Genomic DNA, 15080 nt, shown 5'->3' with positions numbered 1-15080 from the left:
AGGAGTTTGAGACCAGTCTGGCCAACATGGTGAGACCCCACCTCTACTGAAAACACAAAAGTTAGCCGGACGTGGTGGCACATGCCTGTAATCCCAGCTACTTGGGAGTCTGAGGCACGAGAATGGCTTGAACCCAGAAGGCAGAGGTTGCGGTGAGCCGAGACTGTGCCATTGTACTCAATTTGGGCAACAAGAATGAAACTCTGTCTCAGAAAAAATTAAATAAATAAAAAAGTGGGGAGACTTAGACTCTGACTTGGGATCTGCCCTTCAGTGAGCTGGGCTCCTGCTCCCGGCCTCAGTTTCTTCTCTGGTAAACTAGGGTCAGCCTGTTGCCTTAATTCTGTCTCTTCCTTAGAAGAAGTTCCCCTGTTTCATATATTAAAATATATAATATATAAAACATATATAAAATATATATAATATATAATATAATATATATAATATATAATATAATATATAATTATATAATATAATATGTAATAATATATATTAAAATATATAATATATAATATATATTAAAATATATAATATATAATATATATTAAAATATATAATATATAATATATATTAAAATATATAATATATATAATATTTATATATTAAAATATATATAATATATATAATATTTATATATTAAAATATATATAATATTTACATATTAAATATAATATATATTAAAATATATAATATATACAATATATATTAAAATATATTATATATAATATATATTAAAATATATAATATATAATATATTTATATATTAAAATATATATAATGTATTTATACATTTAAAAATATATATATATTTTTTTTTTTTTTTGAGACGAAGTCTCACTCCTGTCCCCCAGGCTGGAGTGCAATGGCATGATCTCGGCTCACTGCAACCTTTGCCTCCCGGGTTCAAGCAATTCTCTTGCCTCAGCCTCCTGAGTAGCTGAGATTACAGGCGCCTGCCACCATGCCCAGCTAATTTTTGTATTTTTAGTAGAGATGGGGTTTCACCATGTTGGCCAGGCAGGTCTCGAACTTCTGACCTCAGGTGATTCACCCACCTCGGCCTCCTAAAGTGCTGGGATTACAGGCGTGAGCTGCCGCACCCGGCCTATTTATATTTTTTAGAGACAGTGTCTTGCTCTGTCACCCAGGCTGCAGTGCAGTGGTGCAATGGCTCATTGCAGCCTCGACCTCCTGGGCTCAAGGGATCCTCCTGCCTCAGCCTCCTGAGTAGCTGGAACTATAGGTGCCCACCACCATGCCTGGCTAATTTTTTATTTTATTTTTCGTAGAGACGGTATCTCGCCGTGTTGCTCAGGCAGGTCTCAAACTCCTGGGCTCAAATGATCCTGCCACCTCAGCCTCCCACAGTGCTGGGATTATAGACGTGAGTCCCCATGCCCAGCCTCCCTCGTTATTTTTATCTTTGGACCTGCAGTTTAAAAGATACCTACCCTGTAAGTGATGGTTGGTTCATTTCCTCACAAGCAACAGTGCCAGCAGAGTCACATGCAACGTGATGTTTTGGTTGACTAGGAAAGGCAGATTTTTGGTAAATTTGGGAATTATTGAGGTTCTAAGCTAGGGCCTTAAATAGTTCAGCTGTGTCAGCTCTGAGAAGGAGCTCGGAAACGGAGAGCAGCCTCCTGGCCCACATCAGCATGGCTGGTTTCTACCCACGAAGGCCCTGTTCCTGTGATGTAGTAAGTCAGGGGGCATCCCACATCCCCTGCCATGGGTCAGTCCCCTCAGCGCGGTGGAGGGGAAGCTCTAGGGCTGGTCGGTTCAGCAAACTGCGTGTCTAGGGGACCAGTCATCAGAGTCTGGGAGGTACCAGAAAATAAAGCCATTTTATTATGATTTTTTTCTCTGCCATGTGGCTGGGAATGGGAGGTGAGTGGATAGGTGTGAATGGCTGACCCTGCTGGAGGCCCTGCGGGGCTCTACTTGGCCTGGACTGTCTCCTCCAGCCTGTCCAAGCGCTTCTGGAGCTCCTGCACCGTGGCCTGGAGCTTCCGCATCTCCTCCTCCAGCCGAGACACGGCATCCTGGGGACCCGGTGCTGCATTAGGCCCAGCTCCTCCCTGGCTCCCCTTACCCCAGCATCTGCTGAGCCCCATCCCTAGAGCCCTGGCCTTGGGTCCTTTAGTCGCTCAGCTGGTTGCTGCCTGGAGACCTGCAGGCCTATCAATCTGAAACCTGTGTTCTGAGGCCTCAGGATTACCACTCCCAGCCCCGCAAAGATTCCCAATGTTGCGAGTTTGAGCTGCCCCAAACGCCAGCCCCACCTCACCCTCCCAGTTTTATTCCCTGGCTTCCCAGCCCTCTCACCGAGCTGGGAGTGCCACTGGCCTCTGGCGCTGCCCTCCTGCGCCCGGTGTCCAGGCCCCGGTTGACCCTCAGCTCCCGGCTCTTTGGGGGTACGTAGCCATCCTTGAGGGAGATGAGGAGGGGCCCAGCATCCCGACCCCCCAGCCACTCCTCAGCCGTGAGGGCAGGGTCGGGCCCTGCGGTGGGTGGGTACAGGTCCTCCTGGAACAGGTCCGACTGTGGGCAAGGCCAGGGATAGTGAGGAAAGCGCTTATGCCAGGACACCCCCCACAAGACCGCAAAGTCAGTGCCCAGCCTGGAGCCCAGGGTGGGGCGGGGGAGCATCACCTTTCGAGGCACTGTCATGGCAATGGGCTCACACCTCCGCTCGTGCAGCTTGTAGAACCTGTGGGAAGGGGAAGGTGAGCGGGGCCCACAGTCTGGTTGGGTGGGCTTCGGACTGCCCAAGGAGCATGCTGCGGTCAGGGCCGGGGGTCAGTCACCTGGCGATCTCACACTTGTTCACCTCCAGGCCACGTTTGGGCATGTAGCCCATGCCCCGCTGGGACTCCTTGGAACTGAACATGGAGAGATAGTGCAGGAAAGGGGCCTCGGAAGTGATCTCAAAGTACCGGATTGAGCTGTCACCCTGTAGGTGGCAGGTGTGGAGGGAGGGTCAATACCAGTGGATGCCCACTGCCCTGGCCCTCTCCAGGCCCATCCTGCCCACCTCCCACCCCCACCCCGCCCGACGAGGCCACCTTGCCACAGAGGTAGACGATGTTGGTGTCAGGGTCAAAGAAGGGCAGCAGGACACCGCTGCTGGTGTCCAGCTCCTGCAGGGACAGCGGCTCCTCCAGGTGCTTCTGTAGACACAGGTGAGAGGTAACATCCCAGGCCCTGGGATGGTGGTCTTCCCTGGGCAGTGACCTGTGAGGGCCCTCCCGACCAACCAGTGGGAACACCCATCTCACGCCTGGGTAAACTGAGGCCCATGGCCATCCTGCCAGGTGAGTGGCAGAGCAGGGACGAAACCTCCAGTCTTGGTTCCCAGCCTGGGGGCCCTCGGCTTCCTGCCCCGGCACTCACTGTGTCCCACAGCGCCACCTGCCGCTCACTCATGCGGCTGAAGCCCGTGGTCAGGATCTTCCCCTCCGACACGAACACTGCACGCACGGGCCGGGTCCCCTCGTGGGGACGGTCCTTCTCCTGCAAGGAAAGGGAGGTGGTAGGTCAGGCACCCATACACACCCTACGGGGCCAGTCTCAGGTGGAGGCGAGGGAGGGCAGCATCCAAGGGCCTGGCTGATGGTGGATAAGAAGGATAAAGGCTGTAGGGTCAAAGGTCAGGGTAGATGGCGACTCACAGCTACGACAGTGCCTTTGCGGGGCTCGATGATGCGCACGCGCTTGTCACGGCAGGAGGTACAAATGAGGCCTCCATCTCGGCTCCAGTCCACACTGTAGATCGTGTCTGGGTGCACCTCTGGGCCCAGTGTCAGCATGGCCGCCCCAGTGCCCACGTCCCACACCATGATCACGTTGTCACAACCTGCACGTTCCCCACAGTGTCAGAAGCCATGAGCCTCCTGCCCTCATCCACTGCAGGCCACGAGCCACCCCCAAGCCCCTCCTCCCGCAGCACCTGCACTGAGCAGCACGTTCTGGGCTGTGGTGTGCCAGGCCACAATGCCCACACGCTTGGTGTGGCCCTCCAGGGTGACGACGGGCTCCCGCAGGGGCAGCACCAGGCCCCCATCCGGGATCTCCCACACCTGCAGAGGAGGGGCCAGTGAGTCTTCAGGACTCCAAATGTCAGATCCCATCCTAGAGCCCCTCTCCCAGCCCCTGGGTCCCCACCACCACTCACCATGACTGTGCAGTCCTCAGAGCCACTGGCAATGACGTTGTCATTGTGCGGGCACCAGGCGATGTCTAGCACAGGGGCTGTGTGGCCACAGACCGTGGGCGCATTCTTGTCCACACGTCCAGTCTAAAGGCACAGCAGGGCCTTGGAGGTGCTTTTGCCTCCCAAACCCAATCCAACCTCCCCACACCTCCTTCAGAGAGGCCCAGAGAGGAAAGCTGTGGTGTCCCTGGGAGCTGGACCAGGGCCTGGGGTGGGGACGGGGGCGGGTTGTTCTTCTCTTGTTCCAGTCCCAAAATGGCCTGGGCAAACCCCAGGAGGGCTGGCCACGCATGGCAGAGGTTGGGGGCCGTGCAAGACCCTGGCAGAGTTCCCGCCGGTCTCTGTCTCAGTCTGTCTCTGCCCTTAGGGTTGGCACCCCCACCCCAGCTTCCCCGAGTGAGGCTTCCATGGGCACAACTGGCCCTGGAGCCAGGACAGGTGTATGGGGGCTGGGGGGGTGGAGGCGGCTCCCCAGAGAGCGAGTGTGAGTGGTGGGGCTGCAGGGGTGGGTCCTCCCAAAAGGAGAGGGGCCAGGGAGCCTGTCCCAACTGGCCCCAGGCAGGAGCAGAGGTTTGGAAATGGCTTCTTCCGGGGACAGCTGCTTCAGCAGGGCTTCCTGTGTGACAGCCATGTGGGGCGCGGGCCCAGCTCTCACCCCGACAACCACTTCCTCTTCTCTTTGCTTCCATCAGCCCTTTTAAGGTAACAACTTGGGGCCCATCTCCCCTTCCTGTCTTACCCCCCAAAGAGCACAGGAGTGTGCTGGGGGTGCGGGGCAGCAGCCAGCCAGCGGAGGGGGCAGCAGGCTCCAGGGGAGGGCAGGGCTGCGGGTGGGGGAGAGCACCTCTTGCATCATCCCTGCCTGCGAGCTGGGGGACAGAGTTGCTAGGTCCTCAGACAGGCCCAGAGCCAGAGTCCCTCCCAACCCTGAGAACGCTGCCAGGGCCCCCAGACCCCATCCCAACCCCCTCTGTGTTTCCATGGGGAGAAAGCCCCAGGCTGAGGCTCAGGAGGGCTGGTCATGGGTCTGCAGGACTGTCTGTAGTCCTGGTCACTGGTGTGACCCATCTTGTGTTGGCTCCTTCTGAGCGTCAGTTTCCACACAGCCACAGCACAGAGGAGCTGGAGGAAGTGTAAGGCTCATGGGGCCCAGCTCAGTTTTCCAGATGGCAACACAGGCCCTGGAAGGCCTGGTGACCGTCACCTAATCAGGACCTGCACAGAGCCATGGGTCTGGTGGAGGAGCTGCTCCCCCCAGGGCCCCAGGGGCTCACCTTGCCCAGGGGCAGCACCAGGAAGGCCCCTCCCCCGCTGGCCTCACAGATCAGGGCCACAAACTTAGGGTTGACAGCACAGAAGCCACTGTCCCAGGTGGTCTGTGAGACGCGCACATCTTCATAGCACTGGTCGGCCTTGGCCGGCTGTCCAAACACGTGGCGGAACTTGCTGGAGCGGACCACCTGCCGGCTCATTCTGGGGGCGCACAGCATAAGAGCATTTCTCCCTTCAGGTCAACTCTGATCTTCCAGTGGTCCCCACCTCCCCCAGGACACCCCTCAGTCTGGCTTTTAAGGTCCCAGCATCATCTTCAGGGGCTCCCTATTCTTCCCTCTGTGGCTGATGCCTGCTCGCCTTCCCCAGCCTCTCCTTCCGTCTAACCTGCAAGCCCCCTTCTCCCTGGCCCCAGGCCACTCTGAGCCACCCTCTCAATCTGTACCCTCAGCCTCTGCAACAGAGCCTGGCGTGGTGTTGCCCCACTGCATGTTTGTTGACTGACTGGCTGATGGATGCAGAGCCCGTCCTTCCTAATGGTTCAGACTCAGGCGTCATCAGCCCAGATGGCTCCGAGGGTGGGTTCTCTCTTAGTTACCGTGTCCAGAGCCCACCTCCCTCACACCCACACAGCGCTTCCTAAAGGCAGGGACAGGAGCTGGCCTCCCTCGCCTGCTGGCGTGGGGCTGGACACAGGAGGAAGTGGCGTGGGGGCTGCCCGAGGGGAGTGAGGCGGCAGGATAGCTTCCCCAGCAGGTCTCTGGCTCAGGTCCCGGTATCTCCTCCTCCCCATACCTCTGCCTCTCGCCTCCGCTCAGAAAAGCAGGTGCCCTTAAGAGCCATCTCCACCCCCATGTGAACTGCACACAGGAAGGGAGAGGCCACTCCGACTGCTCTGAGGTCCAGGTAGGATGGTTTCCCCCAGTGTCTGGGTGGGGAGCAAGGAACTCCAGGGGCGACCTTGTGCCACCGCATCACCTTCCTGCTCAGGGAAGGGGCCTGTGCTGCCGCTCGGAGGGTGCCATGCCCAGAGCCTCTGCCCCTAGCCTCAGCCTCGCCTACTCACTGGGGGCTCCAGCACCCCCGGCCACCCCAGGACTCCCGAAGAGGCTGCTAGGTCGGCCTGCCCAAAGAGCGGTGAGGAGCGTATGTGAAGAGCCCCAGTCTTGAGGAGCAGCCTGTATCTGGAGAGAGGGGAGCCCCGGACCAGAGGTGGGGGACAGGAAGCCATCGCCCCACCCTGCCTCCTCCCCCACCACAGGTACCAGGCCCGGAAACCACGGAAAGGGGAACTTGGTCTTTTCTTGTTTTGCTCTCAACCCCTTCCTGTCTCCAAGCCCAGGGCAGCTGCCCCGCTCACCCCACCCTGCCCTCGTCCCCACCCTCCCCGAGACTCAATTCCGTGGGGAGTCGGGCCCTCGACACTGTGCTGACCCCCGGCCACCCACCTCCATCTTGGCCGCGGTGGTCCCTAGCCCTCGCCTCCGCAGAGCGCTCTGGGGCCCCGGCGGCCCCCACTCCAAGCAGCGTCCCCCCACGGGCTGCTGCGCCCGCTACCTGGCCCCGGCGCTGGCTGGGTCGCGGTGACAGCCGCGCGCCCCCGCAGCCCGCGGCTCCCACGCGCGCGCCGCCCCACAGGTGGCCCTCGCCCCGGCCCACCCGCGCCTCCCAGGCCCAGCCTCACCTGCTGCCGAGAGAGGACAGTGACCCCCCAAAAGCCGGAGGTGGAGGAGGAGGAGGAAGAGGAGGAAGGAGCTGGAGGAGCCGGGGACTCGCCCGCTGAGGATGCTCTTGTCAAGACAATGAATGAGAAGCAGCCGTGCGCCCGCCTCCGGGGTGGCCGCGCCCCTTGGGGCGGAGCTCTTCCAGGCCCGCCCTGCGCTCCCCGGCCCCCGCTGCGGCCGCCTCCCTCCCCGGCCCCTGCCCGCGCACCGCGTTGGTCCCCAACCATAGCGCAGGCTGCCATCCCGGCTCCGGGAAGCGAATCTAAACTTCTTTTTAAAATGTCAAAACGCAAGAGCACCCCATTGCTTCTTTCCTCCCTTCGTCCGCCCCCAGCCTCCTCGCCAGCCTTTCCCTGGCAGGCACGAAAGCGCCCCAGGCCCGCCCGCCAGGCCTCGGTGCCCGCCCCGGCCCGGCTGCGCCGCCCCTTCCTCCCGGCCCCGCAGACGCGAGCGCAGGGGGCGCGAGGGGCGCGGGGGGCGCGAGGGGCGCGGGGGGCGCGAGGGGCGCGGGGGGCGCGAGGGGCGCGGGGGGCGCGAGGGGCGCGGGGGGCGCGAGGGGCGCGGGGGGCGCGGGCGAGGAGGAGCCCCGAGCGCGCTCCTGGACCCCCGGGACCTGGCTCTTGCCTGGCTCTGAGATCTAAGCATGGGTGGCCCCGGGAGTCGCTTCTCCTCCCTGGATCTCCTGGCTTCATCGGGAACACCCCTGCCCTCCTGCTGAAATAATCCGGCATCACGGGCACCTACTTCGTGCCAGGGGCTACAGGGTCGAGCAAGGCAGGCAAGCCAGGCAGGTTTCCGCCCCTGAAGAGCCCAGCCTGGGGAAGGAGGAGGAGCCCACGGCCGCTCCAAGCCCTGGCTTTGGCGAAGGCTCGAGGGCAAGGAGGAATAGTTCCCACCCTTGGATTCAGAGAGGCTTCTGGAGGCAGCAACAGTGGGCAGGAAAGGCCTGCTCTAGAGTCAGACTATGTCATGAGTGCGACCGCAGCCTGTCACCTGCTGAGTGAGGTGTTGCCGCTACTTAGCCTTTCTCAGCCTCGGTTTCTCCCTCTGTAACAGTCATACCTGCCACGTAAGAGGTATGGGGATGATTACCTAAAATAACCCAAGGAAGTCAGTAAGGACCTCATCTAGAAAGTGGCGGGTGCTTAATAAACGTTAGCTCTCAGCCATGCGTAGTGACTCACGCCTGTAATCCCAGCACTTTGGGAGGCCAAGGCTGGCGGATCACCTGAGGTCAGGAGTTCGAGACCAGCCTGGCCAACATGGTAAAACCGCATCTCTACTAAAAATACAAAAATTAGTGTGGTGTAGTGATGCACGCCTGTAATCCCAGCTACTGAGGAGGCTAAGGCATGAGAATAGCTTGAACCCTGGAGGCAGAGGCTGCAGTGAGCCAAGATTGAGCCACTGTTATCACCCAGTCTTCTCTGGGTGAAAGAGCAAGACCGTCTCATTTAAAAAAAAGTTAGCTCTCGTCATTCTTGTTTAAAAAGTATCTGGGCTGGGCCTGAATGGATTAGGAAGAGCCAACAGGCAAGGCTAGAGGGGTGACCTGTAGGCTGAGGGACAGCCCTGTCGTGTGGAGAAGTTCAAGGAACAGCAAGGGACGGGTTCAAGTCCCACCTCTGCCACTGACTGGCTGTGCGATCTTGGCCAAGAGGGCTAATCTCTCTGAAACTCATTTTGTCATTGGTAAATGGGGAATTAATAAGATTTGAACTGCCCATCTCACAAAGTTATGAGGCTCTGGCCGGGCGCAGTGCCTCACGCCTGTAATCCCAGCACTTTGGGAGGCCAAGGCGGGCGGATCACAAGGTCAGGAGATGGAGACCATCCTGGCTAACATGGTGAAACCCCCTCTCTACTAAAAATACAAAAAATTAGCCAGGCATGGTGGCAGGCGCCTGTAGTCCCAGCTACTTGGGAGGCTGAGGCAGGAGAATGGTGTGAACCCAGGAGGCGGAGGTTGCAGTGAGCCGAGATCGTGGCACTACACTCCAGCCTGGGTGACAGAGCGAGACTCCATCTCAAAAAAAAAAAAAAAAAATTACCCGGGCATGGTGGTGCATGCTTGTAATCCCAACTACTCTGGAGGCTGAGGCAGGAGAATTGCTTGAACCTGGGAGGCGGAGGTTGCAGTGAGCTGAGATGGCACTATTGCACTCCAGCCTGGGCAACAAGAGTGAAACTCCGTCTCAAAAAAAAAAAAATTAGCTGGGCATGGTGGTGTGCGCCTGTAGTCCCAGCTACTCGGGAGGCTGAGGCAGAAGAATCGCCTGAACCCGGGAGGCAGAGGTTGCAGTGAGCCAAGACTGTGCCATTGCACTCCAGCCTGGGCAACAGAGTAAGACTCCATCTCAACAACAACAAAAAAGTTACTAGGCTCAAATGAGACAATAAATCTGTAAATCTTTTATAGATTATTCAATTGTAAAAACCTTAGGGCTGTACTGTACTCAAAGGCCTGCGACTGGACGGGACTAGACCGAGATAAGGTGGGTACTCTGATGTGCCGTCTCCCACAGAAGTGACAGGAATAATAACTGGCTTTTATTGAGTGCCTACTATGTGCTGGGCACTGTTCTAGACACTATACTATGTTCATGTAATCCTCATAGCACCCCTGGGTAGCAAATACTATCTCCATTTTACAGATGCAGAAACTGAAGCACACACTGCCTTCAGCTCTGGAGGGCCTCATGTCCACACACAGGACGAGGGCATTGGTGAAGGACCTGAAAACTAGGCTCCTGAAGGTGGCGAGCCTGACGGCCCTGGAGAGGGCAAGGTGCAGGCAGACAGTGCTGCTTTCAGAGGCCAAGTGGGCTGCAGCAGGGGAAGGGGTGGGCAGCCTTGGGGCTGCCACAAAGGACAGGGGCAAGGCTGGTGGGTGGAGGTTCTGGGAAGCAGATGTCCATGCAGCATAAGAATTAGTTACAGCAGTGAGTGGGGAAGGCCCCGGCAAGGCTCTCCATGTTTGAGAGGGGGACAACCTTTTCAAAGGGTGTCCTTATAAGGGATGTCAGAGGGCATTTGCCCAGGAGCGGCGAGAATCACTTGAGCCTAGGAGTTTGAGACCAGTGTGGGCAGCATAGCAAGACCCCATCTCTTAAAAAAAAAATGAAATTAGCCAGCTGTGGTGGCATGTGCCTGTGTTCTCAGCTGCTTAGGAGGCTGAAGTGGGAGGTTCGCTTGAGCCCAGGAGTTCCAGGCTAACAGTGAGCTGTGATTGCACCACTGCACTCCAGCCTGGGTGACAGAGGGAGACCCAGTTTCAATTAAAAGAAAAAAAAGGGGGACCTTTGCCTCTCTTGTTCCTGCTGGTTTAGCTCTTACCATTGCCTCTCTCTCTCTCTTTTTTTTTTTTTTTTTTGAGACGGGGTCTCCCTCTGGCTGGGGTGCAATGGCACGATCACAGCTCACTGCAGCCTCAACCTCCCACGCTCAAGTGATCCTCCCATCCATCCTCAGAGCCTCCCGAGTACCTGGGACTAGAGGCACATGCCCAACACACCTAGCTAATTTTTTAAATTTTTGGTAGAGACGGGATCTCACTATGTGGCCTAGGTGGGTCTCGACCTCCTGGGCTCAAGCAATCCTCCCGCCTCAGCCTCCCAAAGTGGTGCAATTACAGGCATGAGCCACCGTGCCTGGTCCCGTCGCCTCTTTATTGGATTTTCTTTTGGGGAACCAACCTCTCCTCACAGGCACTCCATGAGGTTCAGGAGGGGACCTGGCGTATTCACATGGCCTGTGCTTCCCAACCAAAGCAACCTGTTTTCATTGGCTCAGGGATGGGCACTTGATTCATCTTGTGCCCAAGACTCACCTTGGAGCTGCTGTGAAAAAGATGCCCTCTTTCCACTGGGAGTTAGGAAGCTGATAGGATGTAAGCCCAGCACTGCTGGTGATATCTTGTTGGTATGCAGGAAAAGCTGGTCAGAACAAGGCGCAGTGGCTCACGCCCGTAATCCCAGCACTTTGGGAGGCCGAGGCAGGCAGATCACCTGAGGCCAGGAGTTTGAGACCAGCCTGGCCAACATGGCAAAACCTGTCTCCACTAAAAATATAAAAAGTAGCCAGGCATGGTGGTGTGCACCTGTAGTCCCAGTTGCTTGGGAAGCTGAGGCAGGAGAATAGTTTGAACCGAGGAGGTGGGAGTTTTGGTAACCCGAGATCACGCCACTGCACTCCAGCCTGGACGACAGAGCAAGACTCTGTCTCAAAAACAAAAACAAAAAACAAAAACAAAAAAAACAGCAAAAAGCTGGCTAGAATGGGTCTACACAGAGGCCTGAAGAGGCCAGATATGAAGAGACATATTCTTGAGATCATTTGAGTGTCTGGATCAAGCTGTGCCTGAAACCCTTAACTTTCCTGTTGTATAAGGCAATGCACTTCTTTTTCACGTAAGCCAAGAAGTATGAGTTGGATTCCTGGCACTTGCAGCTGAAAAAGTTCTGATTACACCTACCCTGGAGGGAGACAGGACCAGAGGCCCTTCCAAGGAGCCAGATACCTACAGTAGAGGTAGACTGAAGTGATGGAATCAAATCATTACTCCTCTTTTTATTTTTATTACTTTTTTTTTTTTTCTTTTGAGACAGAGTCTCACTGTCACCCAGGCTTGAGTACAGTGGTACAATCTCTGCTCACTGTGACCTGCGCCTCCTAGGTTCAAGCGATTCTCCTGACTCAGCCTCCCGAGTAGCTGGGATTACGGTGCATGCCACCTTGCCTGGCAAATTTTTGTATTTTTAGTAGAGAGGGGGTTTCACCATGTTGGCCAGGCTGGTCTTGAACTTCTGACCTCAGGTGATCTACCCACCTGGGCCTCCCAAAGTGCTGGGATTACAAGCATGAACCACCATGCCCGGCCAAAGTCCAATGTCTGTAGCAAGGTTCACAGAGCTTCCCTGGTCTGTCTTGCCCAAAGGAGGCTGTGGAGCATGGTGGGGTCAGGCACCCCTGATAACCTTGGTTTCAGCATCTCCTTGCTGTCCCTGGCCAGGTGCGGTTTCCTCATCTAGGACAGGTGCACAGTGGCCCTCACTTTATAGAGGATGAGGACTAATGGAAACTAGCTATAAATGCTGGGCACAGTGCCAGGAACCAGGCTGGAGTGTGCTGGCAACTTTCCCTACCCCCTCCACCTTCTCCATGGAGAAAGTGTGGCCCTAGAATGACACACGTAACATGCTGTCTTTGGGAAGTCACTTCCACTTGGAGTTTCTGCCCTTAGCATGGTAGCATGCTTTGTAAACATGTGAAAGGGACCCTTTTCTTATTTTTCTTATTTTTTATTTTTTATTTTTTTTGAGACAGAGTCTTACACTGTCGCCCAGGCTGGAGTGCAGTAACCCGATCTTGGCTCACTGCAACCTCCACCTCCCAGGTTCAAGCGATTCTCCTGCCTCAGCCTCCCAAGTAGCAGGGATTACAGGTGCCCGCCACCACGCCCGGCTAATTTTTTGAATTTTTAGTAGACACGGGATTTCACCATGTTGTCCAGGCTGGTCTCAAACTCCTGACCTCAGGCGATCTGCTCATCTTGGCCTACCAAAGTGCTGAAATTACAGGCGTGAGCCACCGTGCCCAGCTCTTTTTCTTATTTTTAATTTAATTTAATTTATTTATTTTTGAGACAGCGTCTCACTCTGTCGCCCAGGCTGGCGTGCAGTGGCACAATCACAGCTCACTGCAGCCTCCACCTCCCAGGCTCAAGTGAGCGATCCTCCCACCTCAGCCTCTCGAGTCACTGGGACTACAGGCAAGTGCCATAATACCCAGCTAATTTTTAAAGTTTTTGTGGAGATGGGGGTTTTGCATTATTGCCCAGGTTGGTCTTGAACTCCTGAATGCAAGCAATTCTCCCGCTTCAGCTTTTCCCAAAGTGCTGGGATTATAGGCCTGAGCTACCTCACCCAGCCCTCTTTTAATTTTTTTAGAGACGTGGTCTCACTGTGTTGCTTATTTTCTATCCTCTTCCTCACCCATCTGTCCATCCATCCACCCACCTACTTGTGTCCCAGGCAGGGTGCTTTGTGCTGGGGATTCAGAGGCTAATTAGCACACTCCTGCCATTAGAGAACAGCTGATTAAGAGAGGAGTGATGAGCGCTGGCGACCCAGGCCAGGCCAACAGTGCCCTGCGAACTAATTCCAGGCCTTTTTTTTTTTTTTTTCGAGACAGAGTTTTGCTCTTGTTGCTCAGGCTGGAGTGCAATGGCGCAATCTCGGCTCACTGCAACTTCCACCTTCCAGGTTCAAGCGATTCTCCTTGCCTCAGCCTCCTGAGGAGCTGGGACTACAGGCATGCATCACCAAGCCCGGCTACTTCCATATTTTTTTAGTAGAGACGGGGTTTCACCATGTTGGTCAGGCTGGTTTGGGACTCCTGCCCTCAGGTGATCCGCCCACCTCGGCCTCCCAAAGTGCTAATTGCAGGCCTTTTATTGGAAGTTTCTGTTGGATGACTCACATTATAGGATAGAAGTCTAAGAAATGCTGGTAGTCATCCCACCTTCATCTGAAGCAAAACTGCCTGAGAACAGAACCAACCTAGAGGACAGTAGGGTCAAGAAAGGGAGAGAACAAGACAGACTCCCGGAGCCCGCCCTGGGTCCAGCCGCACTTGAAGCTAGATCTTTCCATTATGTGAAGCAACAAATTCTCTCTTTTTTTTTTTTCCTTATCAAAATTTGAACTAGGTTTCCTTCTTCTTCTTCTTCTTCTTTTTTTTTTTTTTTTTGAGACAGAGTCTCGCTCTGTTGCCCAGGCTGGAGTGCAGTGGTGCCATCTCAGCTCACTGCAAGCTCCACCTCCTGGGTTCACGCCATTCTCCTGCCTCAGCCTCCCAAGTATCTGGGACTACAGGTGCTCACCACCATACCCGGCTAATTTTTTCGTATTTTTAGTAGAGACGGGGTTTCACCCTGTTAGCCAGGATGGTCTTGATCTCCTGACCTCATGATCCGTCCACCTCGGCCTCCCAAAATGCTGGGATTACAGGCGTGAGCCACTGCTCCCGGCCCTTCTTTCTTCTTTTTTAACTTTTGATGGTAATAAGGATTTATCTATTATTATTATTATTATTATTATTATTATTTTGAGATGGAGTTTCACTCTGTTGTTCAGGCAGGAGTGCAATGGCACAATCTCGGTTCACTCCAACCTCTGCCTCCCAGGTTGAGGCGACTCTCCTGCCTCAGCCTCCTGAGTAGCTGGGATTACAGATGTTCACCACCATGCCCAGCTAATTTGTTTCTATTTTTAGTGGAGATGGGGCTTCACCATGTTGGCCAGGCTGGTCTCAAACTCCTGACCTCAGGTGATCTGCCTGCCCTGGCCTCCCAAAATGCTAGGATTACAGGCGTGAGCCACTGCGCCCAGCCTATTTTATCTGTTTTTAAGAATTTGTTAACTTTATTTTTATTTTTTGAATCAGGGTATCACTCTATCACCCAGGCTGGAGTGCAGTGGCTTGATTAGAGCTCACTGTGGACTCGACCTCCTAGGCTCAAGCAATCCTCTACCTTGGGCTCCTAAAGTGCCGGGACTACCAGCATGAGCCACCTCATGCAGCCAATTTTTTTTTAGACAGAGTCTCATTCTGTTGCCCAGTCTGGAGTGCAGTGCTGCAATCTCAGCTTACTGCAACCTTCACCTCCTGGGTTCAAGTGATTCTCCTGCCTCAGCCTCCTGAGTAGCTGGAATTACAGACATGCACCACCACACCCAGCTAATTTTGTATCTGTAGTAGTGATGGGGTTTCACCATGTTGGCCAGGCTGGTCTCCAACTCCTGACCTCAAGTGATCCTCCTGCCTCAGGCTCCCAAAGTGCTGGGATTACAGGCATGTGCCACCAT

General features: G+C 55.0%; 1 protein-coding gene across 1 annotated transcript; it reads right to left on the bottom strand.

The window, feature by feature from the left end:
- Window positions 1-1828: 1828 nt before the first annotated feature.
- On the bottom strand, window positions 1829-7331 carry CORO1A (coronin 1A). Its single transcript, XM_034952188.3, has 11 exons — window positions 7173-7331; window positions 5491-5689; window positions 4178-4300; window positions 3953-4082; window positions 3675-3859; window positions 3397-3516; window positions 3069-3173; window positions 2811-2956; window positions 2656-2713; window positions 2329-2544; window positions 1829-2045 (listed from the first exon to the last, which is right to left on the bottom strand). Exons 2-11 carry the CDS (start codon window positions 5686-5688, stop codon window positions 1941-1943), a joined length of 1386 nt encoding a protein of 461 aa, XP_034808079.1. The 5' UTR covers window position 5689; window positions 7173-7331; the 3' UTR covers window positions 1829-1940.
- Between the last annotated feature and the right edge of the window lie 7749 nt (window positions 7332-15080).

The sequence above is a fragment of the Pan paniscus genome, chromosome 18 (genome assembly GCF_029289425.2).
Source record: "Pan paniscus chromosome 18, NHGRI_mPanPan1-v2.0_pri, whole genome shotgun sequence".
Classification (NCBI taxonomy): domain Eukaryota; kingdom Metazoa; phylum Chordata; class Mammalia; order Primates; family Hominidae; genus Pan; species Pan paniscus.
The sequence above is the reverse complement of the archived record's forward strand: the minus strand, read 5'-3'. Positions and strand labels throughout refer to the sequence as shown.

What these genes read in the sequence shown, in the direction of transcription:
- CORO1A (XM_034952188.3), bottom strand. Translation starts at nt 5,688, where the DNA reads ATGAGCCGGCAGGTGGTCCGCTCCAGCAAGTTCCGCCACGTGTTTGGA. An exon ending in CTGAGGACTGCACAGTCATG is followed by an intron (nt 4,083 to 4,177) that starts GTGAGTGGTGGT and finishes CCTCCTCTGCAG; the next exon opens with GTGTGGGAGATCCCGGATGG. An exon ending in TCGTCTACCTCTGTGGCAAG is followed by an intron (nt 2,957 to 3,068) that starts GTGGCCTCGTCG and finishes TGCCACCTACAG; the next exon opens with GGTGACAGCTCAATCCGGTA.